Genomic DNA, 16,192 nt, shown 5'->3' with positions numbered 1-16,192 from the left:
ACAGAGCTCATGGCAGGAGACACAGCATTCTAGCTGCCGGGCAACAAAGGGACATTTATTTCAAAGCACTGATAATCCACAGCCCTTTCTAAAGGATTTCATCACATTATCTCAAAGGGTATTGTCCTTCAGCCCTATTTCCTTGAGGCAGTTAAAGGTAAAATAATTCTGTCTTTAGAAGAGTGTCAGTCACATTTTGTATATTGAGATAACACATTTGTTTATCCATGGAGGGGATGTGGCGGAGAGGAGAAACACATTTTATACAGTATTGTTTTTTCTAATAAAAAAAAAAAGAACCAAATTTATAATTTCACTGAGTCAAGGAATTCCTGGTGAGAAAATTTCCACTATTGATATAGATTGCCAACTGTTCTGCTACTGGTAATCTTAGAAAGTTTCCTGGTGTTAAGCAACTAACTCCCCCAAACTGGCACTCTATCCATTACAATATGCTGCTTCTCAGAGTCCTGGAGCTTTTCTAGGGCCAATAGTGGTTTCTTAAATAATAAAATCAATGACAATTAGAAAGATATTGATGAATAGGAATTGAATTTGGGGACCATAGTAAAGGGAGCGCATGTTCAGTAAAGTTATGAAAAAGAGCTATTCTTTGACTGCTCCTTCATGGGACAGGAATTTGTTCTCAATCATTACATTACTGTATCAACTTCATGTTTCAAGGAACTGAGCTCTAGGAATACTGAAGACAAGTAATTTGAGGAGCTTACCAGTTCTTAGGGTCATCATTTTTCATTTATTTTTTATCTAAGACAGCTTTCTGCATTATTTTTACATCTGAATCACCCATCCACTTGAAACACTGCTGCTATGAGTTAAAAGCAACAAAACACAGCCAAAATTTAAATCAAGAGAGAAAAAGCATTTTAGCTAAACCAGAGTTGACTCTGGTGCTGGGGATGTATTTCAGGGGGTCTGTGCAGTAACTAGGAGAAGGGCCTGTGATTGGAGAAAGTATTCTCTGATGGCCAAAGTGTACATCCATCCTGGGTGCAGCCTCTGTATGTATCAGGTCCCTGGGACATGTGGTTGTGACTTCCCAGGAAGTCAGTGCTAGCAGGGAGCAGGCTGGATACTGGTTTTGTCTCATCAGACACATCAAGGGTAGAACCATACTCCCTTCTCAACTGAACATTTCCCAAACTCAGTTGCTTCTCAAGACTGGAAGTCCCAATTTAATGTCTCCAGGTTGTTTTCTAGACTGAAGGAGATGTCACCTATACTAGATACAAGTCTAAATTCCCTGTTTTCTTCTGATAAAGGTGTCATGGCAACCTTCCAGAATACTGCAATTGCTACTAAGGAGCAATGGGGAAGATGGTATGGGAGAGGCAGCTTACTGCATTCATTCTTGGAGAGTTAACACAATACCAAGAGAGGTCTCATCAACTACTCAAGGAGTTATTTTATGCATCACACTTTTCAAGTCACCACTGGGCTGGTTCTTACCTGTCTTGGATTGTGTTTCAGGTGCTGTAATCTCCACAATCAGATTTTCTAAAGCCAGGCCTTTGCGGTTTATTTCTTCTACCTGGAGCCCCTTACTTGTCCAGTCATCCAAAAGAGCCTATTTAAAAAAACATAATTTAACAAACATTTTTCGAAACACTATCTGCCAACCCTGTTCTTGATACAGAGGCTACAAAGATGAACATTTGTATAGTTATTGTCCTCAAGGAGCTAATGGAGGATAAAAGCAACTATAAGTAATGACACAAAGAAGGAAGAATGTAATATGGATAAAAAATGGGTTCAACAATATCTTCAAGGAAATTAAAGAGTGGAAAGATCATTTTGATGTAGATGGCTCAAAGAAGAATTCATGGAGGAGATGGCCCATGAGGTAAACTTTAAAGGAAAAGAAAGATTTCAATAAGTAGAGATGAAGAGAAAGCCCTCTGCAGGCATAGTTAATGAAAGAGGAAACATTAAACATCGACTATATGCCAGGCACTATGCTAAGCACTGATGATACAGAGAAAGGCCAAAAAGATAGTTCCTGCTTTCAAAGAGATCATAGTCTAATGGGGAGAGAACACACAAACAACTATGTACGTGCAAGAGAGATATAGGATGAATTGCAAATAATTAGCACAGAAAAGGCACTTGAATCATAGGATATCAGGAAAGGCTTCTTGTAGAAGATGGGATTTTAGTTGAGACTTGAAGGAAGCCAGGAGATGAGGATGAGGAGGGAGAGAATTCTAGGCACTGGGGACAGCCAAAGAAAATGCTTGGATTTGGGAGATGGAAATTGGTGTTCAAGGACAGCAAGAAGATCAATGTCACTGGATCTAAGAGTACATGGTAGCATCGAAGATTTAAAAAGATTAGAAAAGTAGTAAACTGCTAGATTACTGAACATCAGAGGATTTTATATTTGATCCTGGAACTGAGAGGGAGCAACTGGAGTTTATTCAGTAGACAGGGTGATATAGTCAGACCTGCACTTGATAAAGATCATTTTGACATCTGAATGGAAGATGGACTAGAGTGCAGAGACTTGTTTCAGGGAGACTAACTAGCAGGCTTTGCTATAGTCCATGTGTGAAATGATGAGGTCCAGCACCAGGATGACAGCAGTGTTAAGAGGAGAACTGGGTGGCAGTATGCAAGATGTTATGGAGGTAAAATCGATGGGCTTTGGCAACAAGTAGACAGAGATAGGAGAGAGTAAGACAAGTCTGATGGGGGCTCTGTACCTTGACTGGGATTAAAAAAAGCCAGGACTAAATGAAAAAGGCATTTTGAAAGAAGAATCAATAAGGTATGGTAACACTGATTTATAGAGGTGAAAGACAAATTCTAGAGTAGGGAGTCTTAAACTTATTTGTGTCATAAATATCCCTTTCATAGTTGGTAAAACAAGTAGATCCCTCTCAGAATATTAAAAAAAAAATTAAAAAAATAAGATGACAAAAGAAAGCAATTCTATTAGAATAGTTATAAAACTATTCGGAAAACAAGCTCATGGGCCCTGGAGTCTCAATTAAGACTGGCATGATGTCTAACAGGGGGAATGAGGTTAAACTTAATTCTAACTCAATTTTAGGGGAAAGCATGGAGAACACAGCAATCCATTTCTGCATAGCATCCCTTCTCACACTAGGAAATCCTACCCTAGCATCACATTCTGGAAAAAATGTCCAGGGGAGTTCTGGGCTTTAAAAAGATAGGGTTTTCTTCTGAATCTCTCTCATCCTCAAGGCTCCATGGAAGCTGCTACACCAATTTCTGCCCCTAGATCTTCATTACCACCCATTTGTCAGTTCTTGATTCTAGGCTCAAAAGTGCTAGTACTGAACATGTAGATCTGGCATACCATAAATTCATGTGGTCTGACTTCAATTTGGCCTTTGCCACTTCCAGACAATCCTTTCATCTGTCTCTTGTTGATTTTCTGGTAAACTCCCCATTGCAGCTGTTCCTGGCCTTTTCTGTCCTTGCATCCCAAATTTCCTGCCTCACTCTCAGCATATGACCTCATCTCCTCCTGTCCTGAGAAGAAACAGAGACCACCAAGCTTAAATGTCCTTTCTCCTCCTTGGCTTTGACAGTAGTACATTATGAAGCATTTCCTTTGACCATTCTGTGATTTCAATTACTGGTCCTTCTTCCTTCTAGCCAAGAACATAACCTGACCGTATGTTTGTGCCTTCATATATATATCTTCCCTCAGAGAAATCATCTATCCTTAAAGAGTCAACAGTTCTCTTTGAACTCAAATATACCTCGCTTGCTCTGAAAGCTCGCCTGATCCCAATTTCATGTTCTAGTTGCCTAAAGGAATTTCCACTGGGATTCCACTGAAAATGCCTCTGTGTCATCTCAGAGGGAGGTGCTTAGGAGAGCCACAAGGCTCTGGCTTTGGGTCTGTTACAGATCTGAGCATTCTAGACCATAGATTTAGAGCTTGGAGGTCATCTTAGCTAATTTCCTCCCACTACATTTGAGAAAACTGAGGTGCAATTCAATGATGTAACTTGCCTGATGCTCTAGAGGCTGTGTCAGAAGTTAGACCAAGCTTTGTTCTTTAATTGTATCCAGTTTTTACCATTGTTCCACACTGATAGGGTCTGAGAGCTCAACATGGTTTACCTAATCAACATTTTTATTAATGAAGAACCTATTCTCCTAATAGGTTAGAAGGATAAACTCTTTCTTCCTACCTGAATGATCACTTCTCAGTCTTCCTTGTTGACATATCACTGACACTGTGCCCCTGAAATAGTGGGTGTTTCCTAAGCCTCTGTCTTAAGCCATTCCTTCTCCTTCCACTAATCTATCTTTCCAGGTAACCTCCTCAGATCCTATTATCTCTATGCAGATGATTCCCATATCTAATCCCAGTATCTCTCCTTAGCTTCAAAACTACATCTTGACATTTCCAAATAGATGTCCCAGGGATATCAAACTCAACTTGTCTACATCTGAACAACCTTATCTATCTATCTATCTATCTCTCTATCTATCTATCTCTCTATCTATCTATCTCTCTATCTATCTTTTCTTTCTTTCTTTCTTTCTTTCTTTCTTTCTTTCTTTCTTTCTTTCTTTCTTTCTTTCTTTCTTTCTTTCTTTCTTTCTTTCTTTCTTTCTTTCTTTCTTTCTTTCTTTTTAAACCCTTACCTTCCATCTTGGAATCAATACTGTGTATTGGCTCCAAGGCAGAAGAGTGGTAAGGGCTAGGCAATGGGGGTCAAGTGACTTGCCCAGGGTCACACAGCCGGGAAGTGTCTGAGGCCAGATTTGAACCTGGGACCTCCCATCTCTAGGCCTGATTCTCAATCCACTGAGCCACCCAGCTGCCCCCTTTATCTTTCTTTCTTAACCTGCCCCTCTTTCAAGACTTCCTATATCTGTCCAAGTCACCATTATCCTACCAGTCTCTCAGGTTCATAATCAGGGCTTTCCTCAACTTATTACTCTCCTTCACCTAATATATAAAGTTGATTGCAAATCTTCATAACATTTTTCCCATCCAACTCCTTCTCTTTGCTTACCTGGCTACCACTTTAATTCAGGCCTCATCACCTCTCCTCTATGTTATTATCACAGCCTGCCTGAAGGATCTCACCATTCTAGTCCATCCTATGGGCAAAGTAACTTTCATGAAGTGCAGAAGTGACTTTCATACTCACCAATTCCACAGTGGCTTCCTACTGTCTATAGGATAAAATAGAAACTTTTCTACGTAGTCTTTTAGCTCAACACACCCTGATCCCCATCTATCTTTACTGTTTCACTGGACGTGACTCTCTCTCCTGCACTGTGATCTAGCTAAACTGGTCTCTCAGTCTTTCACTTATGCTACCTGAAAGATAGCCACCTTTTGTTTTCTAGCCTTTCTATGGGCCATTCCTGATACCTAGTATGAAGTCCTTCTTTATCTGTTGGAATTCAAGTCCCTCTCTTCCTTTAAGAAAAAGCCCCAGGGGGCAGCTGGGTGGCTCTGTGGATTGAGAGTTAGGCCTAGAGATGGGAGGTCCTAGGTTCAAATTTGGCCTCAGACACTTCCCAGCTGTGTGACCCTGAGCAAGTCATTTAACCCCCATTGCCTAGCCCTTACCACTCAGATATACATGGAGTTAATTCAAATGTACAAGAATAAGAACTATTCCCCAAATGATAAATGGCCAAAAGATATGAATAGATAGTTTTCTAAGGGAGAAATCCAAACTATCAATAGCTATATGAAACACTGATCCTAAAAATAATTAGAGAAATGCAAATAAAAGCAACTCTGAAGTTCTACTTTACATTTGTCAGATTATCAAAGTTGACAAAAAGAAAAATAATAAGTGTTTGGAAGGACTGTGGAAAAACAAGAATATTAGGACATTATTGGTAGCACATGAGTTAGAACAGTAATTCTGAAAAACAATTTGGAACCATTCTCTCAGTTACTAAACTATGCACATACCCTTTTACCCAGAGATATTATAGGCCTATACCTCAAAGAGATCAAAGCAAAAAAAAAAATGAGCCACATTTGTAAAAATGTTAAAATCACCTCTTTTATTGTAATGGCAAAGATCTGGAAACAAAGGGGTGCCTATCAATGGGGGAATAATAGCTGAACAAGTTATGGTATGAAAATAGCATGAAATACAATTGAGGTATAAGAAATGAAGAAGGGGAAGACTTGTATGAATTGATATAGTGAATTCAGGAGAACAAGAATAATAATATATACAATAACAACAAACAACTTTGAAAGACTTAAGAATTCTGATCAATGCAAGGATTAATGAGGATTTCAGAGGTCTAGTGATAAGGAATGTAGACCAGCCAATCCCTGACAGAGGTTAAGGATTCAAGATACACAATGAAATACACATTTTTGGACATGGGTCAAAGTGGGAATTTGTTTTGCTATGTTTTTTGTATACTTGTTACAAGAGTTTTGTTTTTTATCACCAGAAAATGGCTGGCCACCAGGGAATGAAATTTTGACTATAGTAATTAAACTTTCTACCAAGGCATGAAAAGACCGATACCTTATAACAATGGACAAAATCACTCAAACTGATGAAATTATTTTTCACTCAAAGAAGTACCCAAATGAAAGGACACCATGATTTTAATGAATTCTGTTCTAATTAGAATTTCTCTGTCCCTCATGCCTGGACCATGATTCCACTTCAACTCTATCTATACTGATTTCCTTGATTTCCTTTAAGTTCTAATCAAAATCCTATCTGTTACAGAAAGCCTTTCCCAATCCTTAATTCTAGGGCCTTCCTTCCAGTAGTTATATTCTATTTTTCATGTTTACAATTTATATCTATTTGTTTGCAGGTTGTCTCCCTCATTGGAATGTGAGCTCCTTGAGGAGTAAACACTTTGCCTTTTGCATCTTTTTGTATCCCCAGCACTTAGCAGAGTGCCTGGAACATAGCAGGATATTAATAAATGTTTACTCACTGATTGATTAGACCACATCTAAAATAATGGACATCACATTTCATGGACAGTGACAATCAGAGCATATCCAACATTGGGAGAAAAGTTAGTAAACCATGCTATACAAAGAAGGCTGGAGTGGGGAAAATGGGGTTTAATCAGTGAGAAGGAGAAGAGACTAAAGCAGATAGTATGGCTGCTTCAGATATCTGAAAAGCTATCGCAAGAGATGAGAAGAGATGAACATACTTTAGATTACAGAACTAGAACCAAATAATTCAATTTACAATGAAACAGATTATGAATTAAAACAAGAAAAATGTCTAAAATCTAGAACTACCTGCCAATGGAATGGGCTGCTTCAGGAGGCAATGAGAAATTGCTTCATTGCTTGAGAAATTCAGAGAATAACTAGACACCACACACACTATAGAAAGAATAGCTGCATTTAACAACACCTGCAAGCCTCCTGATAGATCAGGGCTAGAACATCCCTTTCTTCTCTAATCTGTCTCTCACAAGGCTCAACAAGCATTCATGAGGTACCTAGTTGGCAGGAAGTATCTCTGGGCCCTGGGTCAAAGACAAACTAAGAAACAACATGTATTGAAGAGAACAGCTCCTGCCTTCAGGAGTGATGAGGCACACAATCAGATATGGCTATCTACTGTCCACACTTCTTCCAGTGTACAGGGCAGTAAGACTATAAGGGAAGAGAACTGGGACTCATACTTCCTTTATATGCCTCTCTCAGAGTCCAGTGAAATGGTAATACAGAAGGCTCATTAAAGACTAATTGAACATATATATATGCTCAATACCATGCTACATGGCAGACTTCATTCCCTATAGATGGTCAGATTTGACAATATGAGATTTTACAACTTCTGTGTCTGTGTGGAACTCACCCATTAAGGCCTGAGGGATTTAAATTCTGATGATATTCCCAGGAACTGGTTACTACCTATCACCATGGCCATAATTGAATTAGTTAAAAGGCCTCCAAAACCACTGTGTAGAGCAAATGCTTTGAGATAAGGTCAATTCAGTCATTCTCTGCCTACCTCAAGTTGCTCAATCTGCTTCTGGAGATCCCTGGTGCTCATGGAGCTTTCCATCACTGGCATATTTCCTTCACTTTCTTTTAGCCACTTCTGTAGGGCCTGAACCAGCTTCCGAAATTCATCCAACTGTTCCTGGCAGGATGATGTTTCCTTCTCTCTGTCAATGGGAAATTTTTGTTACAGAAGGGATTGGGTTCTGTAGGAAGCAAATCTTGAGCATACATTGGGGCTAATTATGGACTTATAGCAGCTCAAAGAGCATGGAACTTCAAGAGGCCTGTATTCAAATCCAGCAATTACTAGCTGAATAATCATGGATTTACTAACTCATTCTTAAGCTTTATTTTCTTTATATGTTAAATGGGGATGGCAATAATTGTACTCACTTATCCAAAAAATAATTTTATTTAAGCATCTGTAATGTGCAATGTAATGGACCTTGGTATAGCACATAGCACTGTGGGGAAATACTTTGTAAATGTTAAACAGTTGCAGAAAGTGAAGTTATTTTAATTTGGACAATTTCTCTAGCAAAATAGTTGGGCTAAACCATTATACATCCTTTGAAGGCAGCACCTTTGTCCTCATTCAAGAACCTGACTCCCCCAATATCTAGGGAGTGATTAATGTCAACTTGGCATTAATTACACTAAATACTGCAAAAAGACCACTGACATTCAAAAAAACATTTTATTAAACACCTAGAATGTTCAAGGCACTGGTCATAGTACAGAATACTGTGAGGGAAAAAAAAAACTACTTTGTAAGACCTAAAAAGCTATGAAGCCATTATAATCTGTGTTACTTTTTCTAACTGAAGAGTTTGGCTAAATCATTATATGTCTGAAGCAGCATTACTGGCGTCACTCAAAAATCTGATTTCCTCAAAGGCTAGGGATGATGCCAGGTTCACTCTTGTATGAACCAAAGGGAGGAAGGAGTGGCCTTGTTCTTTTCCTCACACTGCAAAAAAGCATTCTGCCTTATCCATATTCTAGGCCTGAGCTCTGTCTTGTTGGTCCTTTTCAGCCTGTAACTTAGAAGTACAGCAGTGTACTATTATGTGATGCCTGGGAAACTGACAGCTCTGGCAGTAAATAATGTGCCAGAAATTGAAAACAAAAAACAGTAACATGAGAAGTGGGCCATTGGTTCTTTTGTCTTGGAAGTGGCCATCAGCAAAGTTAGGGAAGCCTGGCCAACTCATACAACTAAGCCATGCAACTTAATAGAAAGAAACTATGGGGTACTTTTGGCTCTTGGTCTTCTTCCTTCTCTTTTCTGCTTAAGAGTCTGTCCTTATCTTATCTGTTTTGGTGACTTCTACTATTCTGCAGTCACCCAGGCTAGTACTCTCTAAGGCCTGAATGAGCTATTTGAGACTATATTAGGGAATGAGAACTTCATACCTCACACAATACTAAGAACTGTGTTTTATACACTGTAGGTGCTTAATAAACATTTGCCGAATGAACGAAGGTTCTTGTCTATATCTTCCATTATAAAGTTGGCATGGATTTCTTTTCTCTGAAAATTCTTAGTTTGGGACAACTTGAACTCATCTCCTACCTCTCATCAACTATCCCCAAAAGCATGTTTCCTAAATCAGACCAAAATAGATGAAGTGAATGCCAAATTACCTACGCCTCATTCAAATTTATGCGATTTCCACTTATTGTTTTTCTTTTTAAAAATTTCCTCTAATTCTGACCCCTCACCTTACTCCCAAGCTGTTCTGGGATATCATGGAATTTAGAGCTTGACAGAATCTTCATGACCATATAACAGAACTACCTCTTTTTATGGATGAGGAAACTGAGGCCCAGAGATTAGAAGTAAGTCGCTTAAGTTACACAGGCAATAAATAACAAAGCCGGGATTCAAGGCCACATCTCTTGATTCCACAGTTCATATTGCTTCTTTTAAAAAATGCCATGTTGCTTCATCAACAATAGTTAATAAACATTTATGAAGTGCTAAGGGCTGGGGATATGAAGAGCTTTCTTTGATGGAACTGGGAAATCCAAGAGGAAGAGAGAGAAAGAGATTGGCTATCCAGCACTGGGGATGGAAAGCCAATGTGGGAAGGTATGGAGATGACAGGTGCCATGTCACCTGAAGAACAGCAAATAAGACAGTTTGGCTGGGCCACAGAGTTTGGGAGAGAGATGATTATGTAATAAGTCTGGAAAAGAAGAGTGGAGTCAAATGGTGAAAAGTATGCATTTGACTGCAGAGGCAATAGAGAGCCAGGGCACTTCACAAGCAAGCAGCTAACAGTCAAACATATACCTTGGGAATATTACTTTGGTAGTTATGAAACATGGTTTGGAGAAAGTAAACACTGGGGACAATGAGATGAATTAAGAAGCTGTTGGACTAGTCTTGGCAATTATCGATGAGGTCAAGCTTGAACCAGAGACTAGAAATGTGAGTCTCTAATACTAATCAGCACATAAAGGAAAGGCTCACCTTTCTTGAACAGACTTTTGCAGTCCCATGAAATCCTTCTTTAGCTTCTGTACCCTCTCCTCGTGTTGGGAAGTATCCAATGCAAAACCACAGGAGCTCAGATCAATAACCAGGTGCTCTAGGGCATCCAGGTTCTCTTGCTGCTCTCCCATTTCCAAATTCAGTTCCTGATAAGGCAAACAACCATAATTATTTAAGTTCCCCCTGCTGGAGACCCTGTCTAAAAAGCGGCAATCTAGAAAAAAGTCAAGCTGGCAGGGTCAACCACAGGATAAAAAGAGGATGCAATCAATCAAGGGCTCTTTAAAGTCAGGGTTCCTGTTTCCCTTATATAAATCCCTTACACTGTTTTCATTGTTATCCTCACCTGAATCTGCTGGGAGAACTGAGCAATATCTCGATCAGGTTGGTTCCCAGTGGCCAGCATCCGGGCTCGGCTGTCCAAAAACTGCTGGAGCTTCTCTGAGATATGCTCAAACATCTCCACCTGGGGTAAGAGCTTCTTCAGGGAGCTCTCTTTCTCCTGCTGCCTTTGACACAGCTGGCTGAACTGTTCACTTACTTCAGCCAGTTTTCCCTGAAGCCCTGTGGCTGTGGCACCATCAGCTGTCTCCATGAATTGAGTCACCATTTCACGGGTAGCCTCCAAGCTGCTCTTCTGCCGGACAATGTCCTGCTTCAGTTTCTGCCATTAAAAATATGTTGGTTTTAAATTTATTTACTCACCTCAGGAAAGCTAACCAACACTACACACCAACTTCAGCCTCACCAAATAATTCATGGGAAATACTTCCACAGCACTTTCAGCGCTCCCAACTTCTGCCCTCAACCCTCCACTGGGCCTCTTATCATAATAACCACAATACAATCTCTCTTCCTAATGCCAAACCAATTTAGAAGTCAATACTCTATGTGTGTATGTGTGTGTGCCTCAGTTTCTTCAACTGTAAAATGGAGATACTAATAATTCTCAACCTCTAAGGGCTGTTGTGAGAATTAGATGAGACAATATTTGTAAGGTGTTTAGCACAGTGCCTGGCACTTAGTATATGCTATATAAATGTGATACATATATATATATGTATGTATGTGTGTGTGTATATATACATATACACACACATATATATATATATATGATACAAATATGATATTTCAGTTAGTTTCTTTGGGATTAATTATATCCTAACACTTTAAAGTCATTGAAATGATGTCATTCTTTATTTCAGAATTGTTCACTTTTCTGCCCACACATATCTCTCACCATATTGATGGCCAAGGCTTCCTGGATAGCTGTTGAAGTCAATGATGCCACCTGCTCTCCCTCTAGGCTTTTCTCTACCTCAATGATGGACTGCAGCAGGTTCTCCAGCCCCTCCTGGACACTTTGTGATTGGGCGATTGCCTTTTGTAATAGATCAGCACGCTCTTCTAGCCTTCCAGAAAGGCTCTGAAAATGGCCCAAAATGGAATCTGCAAAATTCAAAGGAAATGATTTTCCAGGTACATCATCATTCACCCTCAAAAAGAATATACAGAAAAAGGTAATTTGGGAGATTTCTACTGGGAGAAGTTCCCAAAAAATTAAGTTGTTTGACTATAAATACTATCAAATCCATTTGAAGAAGTGTCAAGAGAATCCAAAAGGGAAGGCAAATGACATAATGACATAAACATAATAAGAATCCCAAATCACTCATTCCCCTCCAAAACCAGAAAGAAAATCAATGAAGTTTCCCTTAAATATCTCAGCTGCTCTTTTTCCTCTGCCAACCAGATTTTCTCTGTAGTATTTCTTCTGGTCCCTGATAAACATAACTGAATCAAGCATCTTTTGAAAGAAACTTAACTCTTCTCTGACAAAGTTCCCCTTGGAGCAACAGACAAGTTTAGTTAGGCATAATCCCAATCACAGACTATTAGCACAGCATATCATACTTTTGGATTCAGAAGTCCCCCCAGTTCAACTCCTAGCTCTGCTACTTATATTACTTTGGGAAATTCATGAACTGGGAGCAGCTAGATGGCTCAGTGGATTGGGAGCCAGTCCCAAAGATGGGAGGTCCTGGGTTCAAAACTGGCCTCAGATACTTCCTAGCTGTGTGTCACTAGGCAAGTCACTTAACCCCCACTGTGGAAGGGTAAGGGTTAAAAAAAATTCATCAGAGACATCTGGACATCAGAGAGTGCTGGGGTTCTCATGTGTGATCAGAAAATATACCTAAGATATCTTTCCACCTTGAGGAGCCTATCAACGTCTGGTCAGGGTCAAATCTGCTTTGTATGAGTTCTGGGCTCAGATTATGTTAAGTGATCTTCCCTCACCCAATGGCTGCCTTCCTGGAAATGATCTCCCCCTTTAGCCTCTTGACTCATGTCTGCTCACTTGGTACCACCTGGTCTGGCTCCATACCTGTGGTTTCTTGGATGTGCTGGGGATCAGGAGCTGGCTCACCCTCCATCTCCAGGAGTGCCTCTGCTGCTTTCTGGAGTTTTTCTACAGGTACTTGATGCTCAGCCAGACCTCCTTGTAACTGCTGTTAATCCAAGAGCAGAACAAAGACCAAGAGGGTTAGTGATCATGGCTGGTTCCAGGGACTCTTAAGTCAGTAAACTACCCCAAGATATACCCTCCAAAAGAGGGTATATCTTGGCACTCTAGTCTTGTTTTAATCCCTCCTTTTCCAATTTTCCTCCTGTAGCCATTTCTAAGTCACAAGATGGTAAGGAAGACTTAAGGAAGAGTATCTTGGCATCAGGTTTAAGTTTATTTGCTGACTTATTTTACCTTTGTGTTTGTAAGCTGCTGCTGAAGGACTGTGGGGTCAGAGGCCACAGGATCTGAGAGAAGCTGGTTCACCTTGCTCTCACATTCCTCTATCCAGGCCTGAAGACCATCTGCACTGCTCTGGAATTGTTGAGAGTGCTCCAGAAGCATGTTCAGGTGAGAACCTAGTTTGTTGCACTGTTTCAAGAAAAAGGGAAGAAAACAGTGAGTGAGGATAGGTCTGGACTACCTCAAATGCTTCAGGTGGGTTTTTTTCCCCTTTCTGAAAATTGCTTTCCCTTCCCAGACATCCCTGTTCCTTTACCTCTGCTGAAAAGTGATTTATTATGAAAGGGACTGCTCAATTGCTACTTCATTCACAAGCCTTCCTTTATATCCAATCAAAAATGATCTCTGGGGTTCACATCACATTTCCTCAGTGCTACTTAGTATATTCTATTCGTCATTATCTTCATTTCTACCTCACTTTTCTCCCCTGCCAGCACATCACTTCCTGAGGATAAGTGTCCTATTTTGTTCTTTGTGTGAGCCACAGTGTTTTGGGTCTGAAAAGCAGTAAATGATTAGGACATAGCCATTTAATGAATGAAAGTGGCCAGGCATTTATTAAGAAAGAGCACATTTCATCTAACTCTAGGGCTCTGTGGATTCATAGCCTGTTCCAGCAGGCTCCATTCAAACAGTACTTGACATGTACATACTGACTGCATCTGTTCCTCAATTCATATATGAACAGGCAGTTTTTAAAGGAAAAACCCAAGCTAGTGATGGTTCTATGAAACTGCTCCAAATCACTACTAGAAAAATGCAAATTAAAGCGTATCTAAGGTGGCACTTCACCCAACACACTGAAAAGACAGAAAACAAAAGGAAAATGACAAATACTGGAGGGGCTGCAAAAAAACAGGCCCATTAGGACACTAATTATGTAGCTGTGAATTAGAAAAATTGTTCGGGATAAACTCTGTTTGTTTGTAAATAGGCCTATATCCTCAAAGAGATAGAATATGCCATAAGAAATGATGAAGAGATGATTTCAGAGAAACCTGGAGAGCCTTGTATGAACAGATACAGAGTGAAGTAAGCAGAACCTGGAAAATAATTTAGACAATGACAACAGTAAACAAACATCATTGAAAGCTGTTAGAACTCTGGTCAATGCAATGACCACTGATGAAGAAGCATGCTACCCACATCCTGAAAAAAGGTAATGAGTTGAGGGTGCACAAAATGAACTATATATCTTTTGGATACCACCAATAATGAAATTTGTCTTATTTAACAATGAAGTTACAAAGGTTTTGTTTCTTTTAGCATTTTCTTTCTTTTTTTTCAATTGAGAATATGAGAGCAAAAGAAAATAGATTTAACAGAAAAAATTAAAACTTAATGAAAAAAACTTCCCTGTGTCTCTTCAGTTCCTACCTGTCTAATGGCACCTCTTATATGTAACCTTCCCTGCTTCTCCTAGCTTGTCAGTTGCTCCACTCAGATTCCCTCACCCTGATACTTTATCATATGATAGTGGATGGATTTAGATCTAGGATTTCACAAGTATATGCCACCCCAGGAATTCCTGGGAGAGGGAACTCCCTCTAAACAAAGCAGATATGTAACTCTTCTGCACTGCCTACAGGTACTGAGAGGTTAAGTGACTTATTCAGGGTCACAAAGCACCAGAACAGGTCAGAAGCAAGATCTGAACCCAGGCCTTCGCGATTTGGCTCTGTGCTGTGTATAACTGAAAATCTGTTACCCTAAAAAAACCCCTACATTTCCTGGGGTACCTACTGACTTCTTGTTGTTATGTACTTCCTATAGACAGGATAAATTCAGTGGGTGTTCCTGCTCTGCCTCTTTGGCTTACTACCGGCAACCATGGTGGTGGTAAGTGGGGTTTTTAAAAGAGTTGATTAGCCATGGGCACATGGTTTTATTTTGTTACCTTTTTATTCCTTTGCTTCCAATGATCATTAACAAATCTCTTAAATTATAATATTTTTATCATTGCACATTAATTTTAATTTTTATAGTTGGCTGGTATCTTATTCCCGTAATACATCTTTCCATGAATTCATGGATCAAGCTATAATATAAACAGTAGGTAATTTCCCCAGAAAATAGCACTCATAGTCTGTTTTGCTGTGTATATAGCATGCACTTAAAGTCTGCTGATTGAATAGCCATAATAGCTTAGACCAGGGCCTCATGTTCAGTAACTAGCCCCAGTCGCTGAAAAATCTACTTAGGAATAGTAGCAGAGGAATCACTGCCTCTTGTTTAATGCTGTGAGGACCATGAGCAGTGATAAGAAAGCTCAATGAGTTTGCTGACCCCTGGATTACCTTTGAGTGAAGGGCTGTATATCTTTGAGTTGCATCATCCAGCTTAGAGGTCACTAAATGCCTAGTTGCTGAGGGTTCTGTGCCTCCTCTGGAGCTGTTTTCGGTGTCCAAGACCTTCTGTCCAGACATCGTCACAAACCGTAAGTCTCCTTTGTGGGAAATGACGTCCTCAGAGAAGCTCCTCTGTCTCAGCAGCAGGGACTGGAGGGCTGCGGGGTCGCCACCCCCCTTGTGCACATTCTCTAGTTCCTGTTCTGCCTGCTGTAGCCAGTCTTCAAACTCCCTGTGATCTCGAAGGAACTTCTGTAGCTCATCCCGCAAGGCCTGCATCTGCTTCAGCTCTGTTTCTGCCTGGGCCAGGGAGGCAGAGTACTGCTCCTTCAAATCTCCAAGCTTCTGCTGGAGCTTCTGCTGCTCCTCTGGGGCCAGGCTGTGGCAGTATTTATCCAAAAATGCCTGAGCCGCCTGGGTGGCCAGGATGAAGTCTTGCTGTTGGGACAACAGTTCCTGGTGACGGGTCTAGGGAAGAAACCCCAAACCAAAAGGATGATTAGAAGGGGATAATAAGAACTCACATTTATATTACACTTTAACGTTTA

General features: G+C 40.1%; 1 protein-coding gene across 26 annotated transcripts in view; it reads right to left on the bottom strand.

Moving 5' to 3' along the window:
- MACF1 (microtubule actin crosslinking factor 1) overlaps positions 1–16,192 on the bottom strand; it is a 404,892-nt gene that overhangs the window by 126,832 nt on the left and 261,868 nt on the right. For all 26 annotated transcript variants that reach the window (XM_056795193.1, XM_056795199.1, XM_056795200.1 and 23 more), the window contains 8 exons: positions 15,594–16,112; positions 13,249–13,425; positions 12,874–12,997; positions 11,725–11,933; positions 10,831–11,148; positions 10,464–10,630; positions 7,992–8,148; positions 1,471–1,588 (listed from right to left, as the gene is read on the bottom strand). In XM_056795193.1, coding sequence (XP_056651171.1) covers positions 1,471–1,588; positions 7,992–8,148; positions 10,464–10,630; positions 10,831–11,148; positions 11,725–11,933; positions 12,874–12,997; positions 13,249–13,425; positions 15,594–16,112 — 1,789 coding nt within the window. The remainder of the gene's footprint in view (positions 1–1,470; positions 1,589–7,991; positions 8,149–10,463; positions 10,631–10,830; positions 11,149–11,724; positions 11,934–12,873; positions 12,998–13,248; positions 13,426–15,593; positions 16,113–16,192) is intronic.

Source organism: Monodelphis domestica, chromosome 4 (genome assembly GCF_027887165.1).
Source record: "Monodelphis domestica isolate mMonDom1 chromosome 4, mMonDom1.pri, whole genome shotgun sequence".
NCBI classification, from domain to species: Eukaryota; Metazoa; Chordata; class Mammalia; order Didelphimorphia; family Didelphidae; genus Monodelphis; species Monodelphis domestica.
Note: the sequence above shows the minus strand (reverse complement) of the source record. Positions and strands in the feature narration are given on the sequence as shown.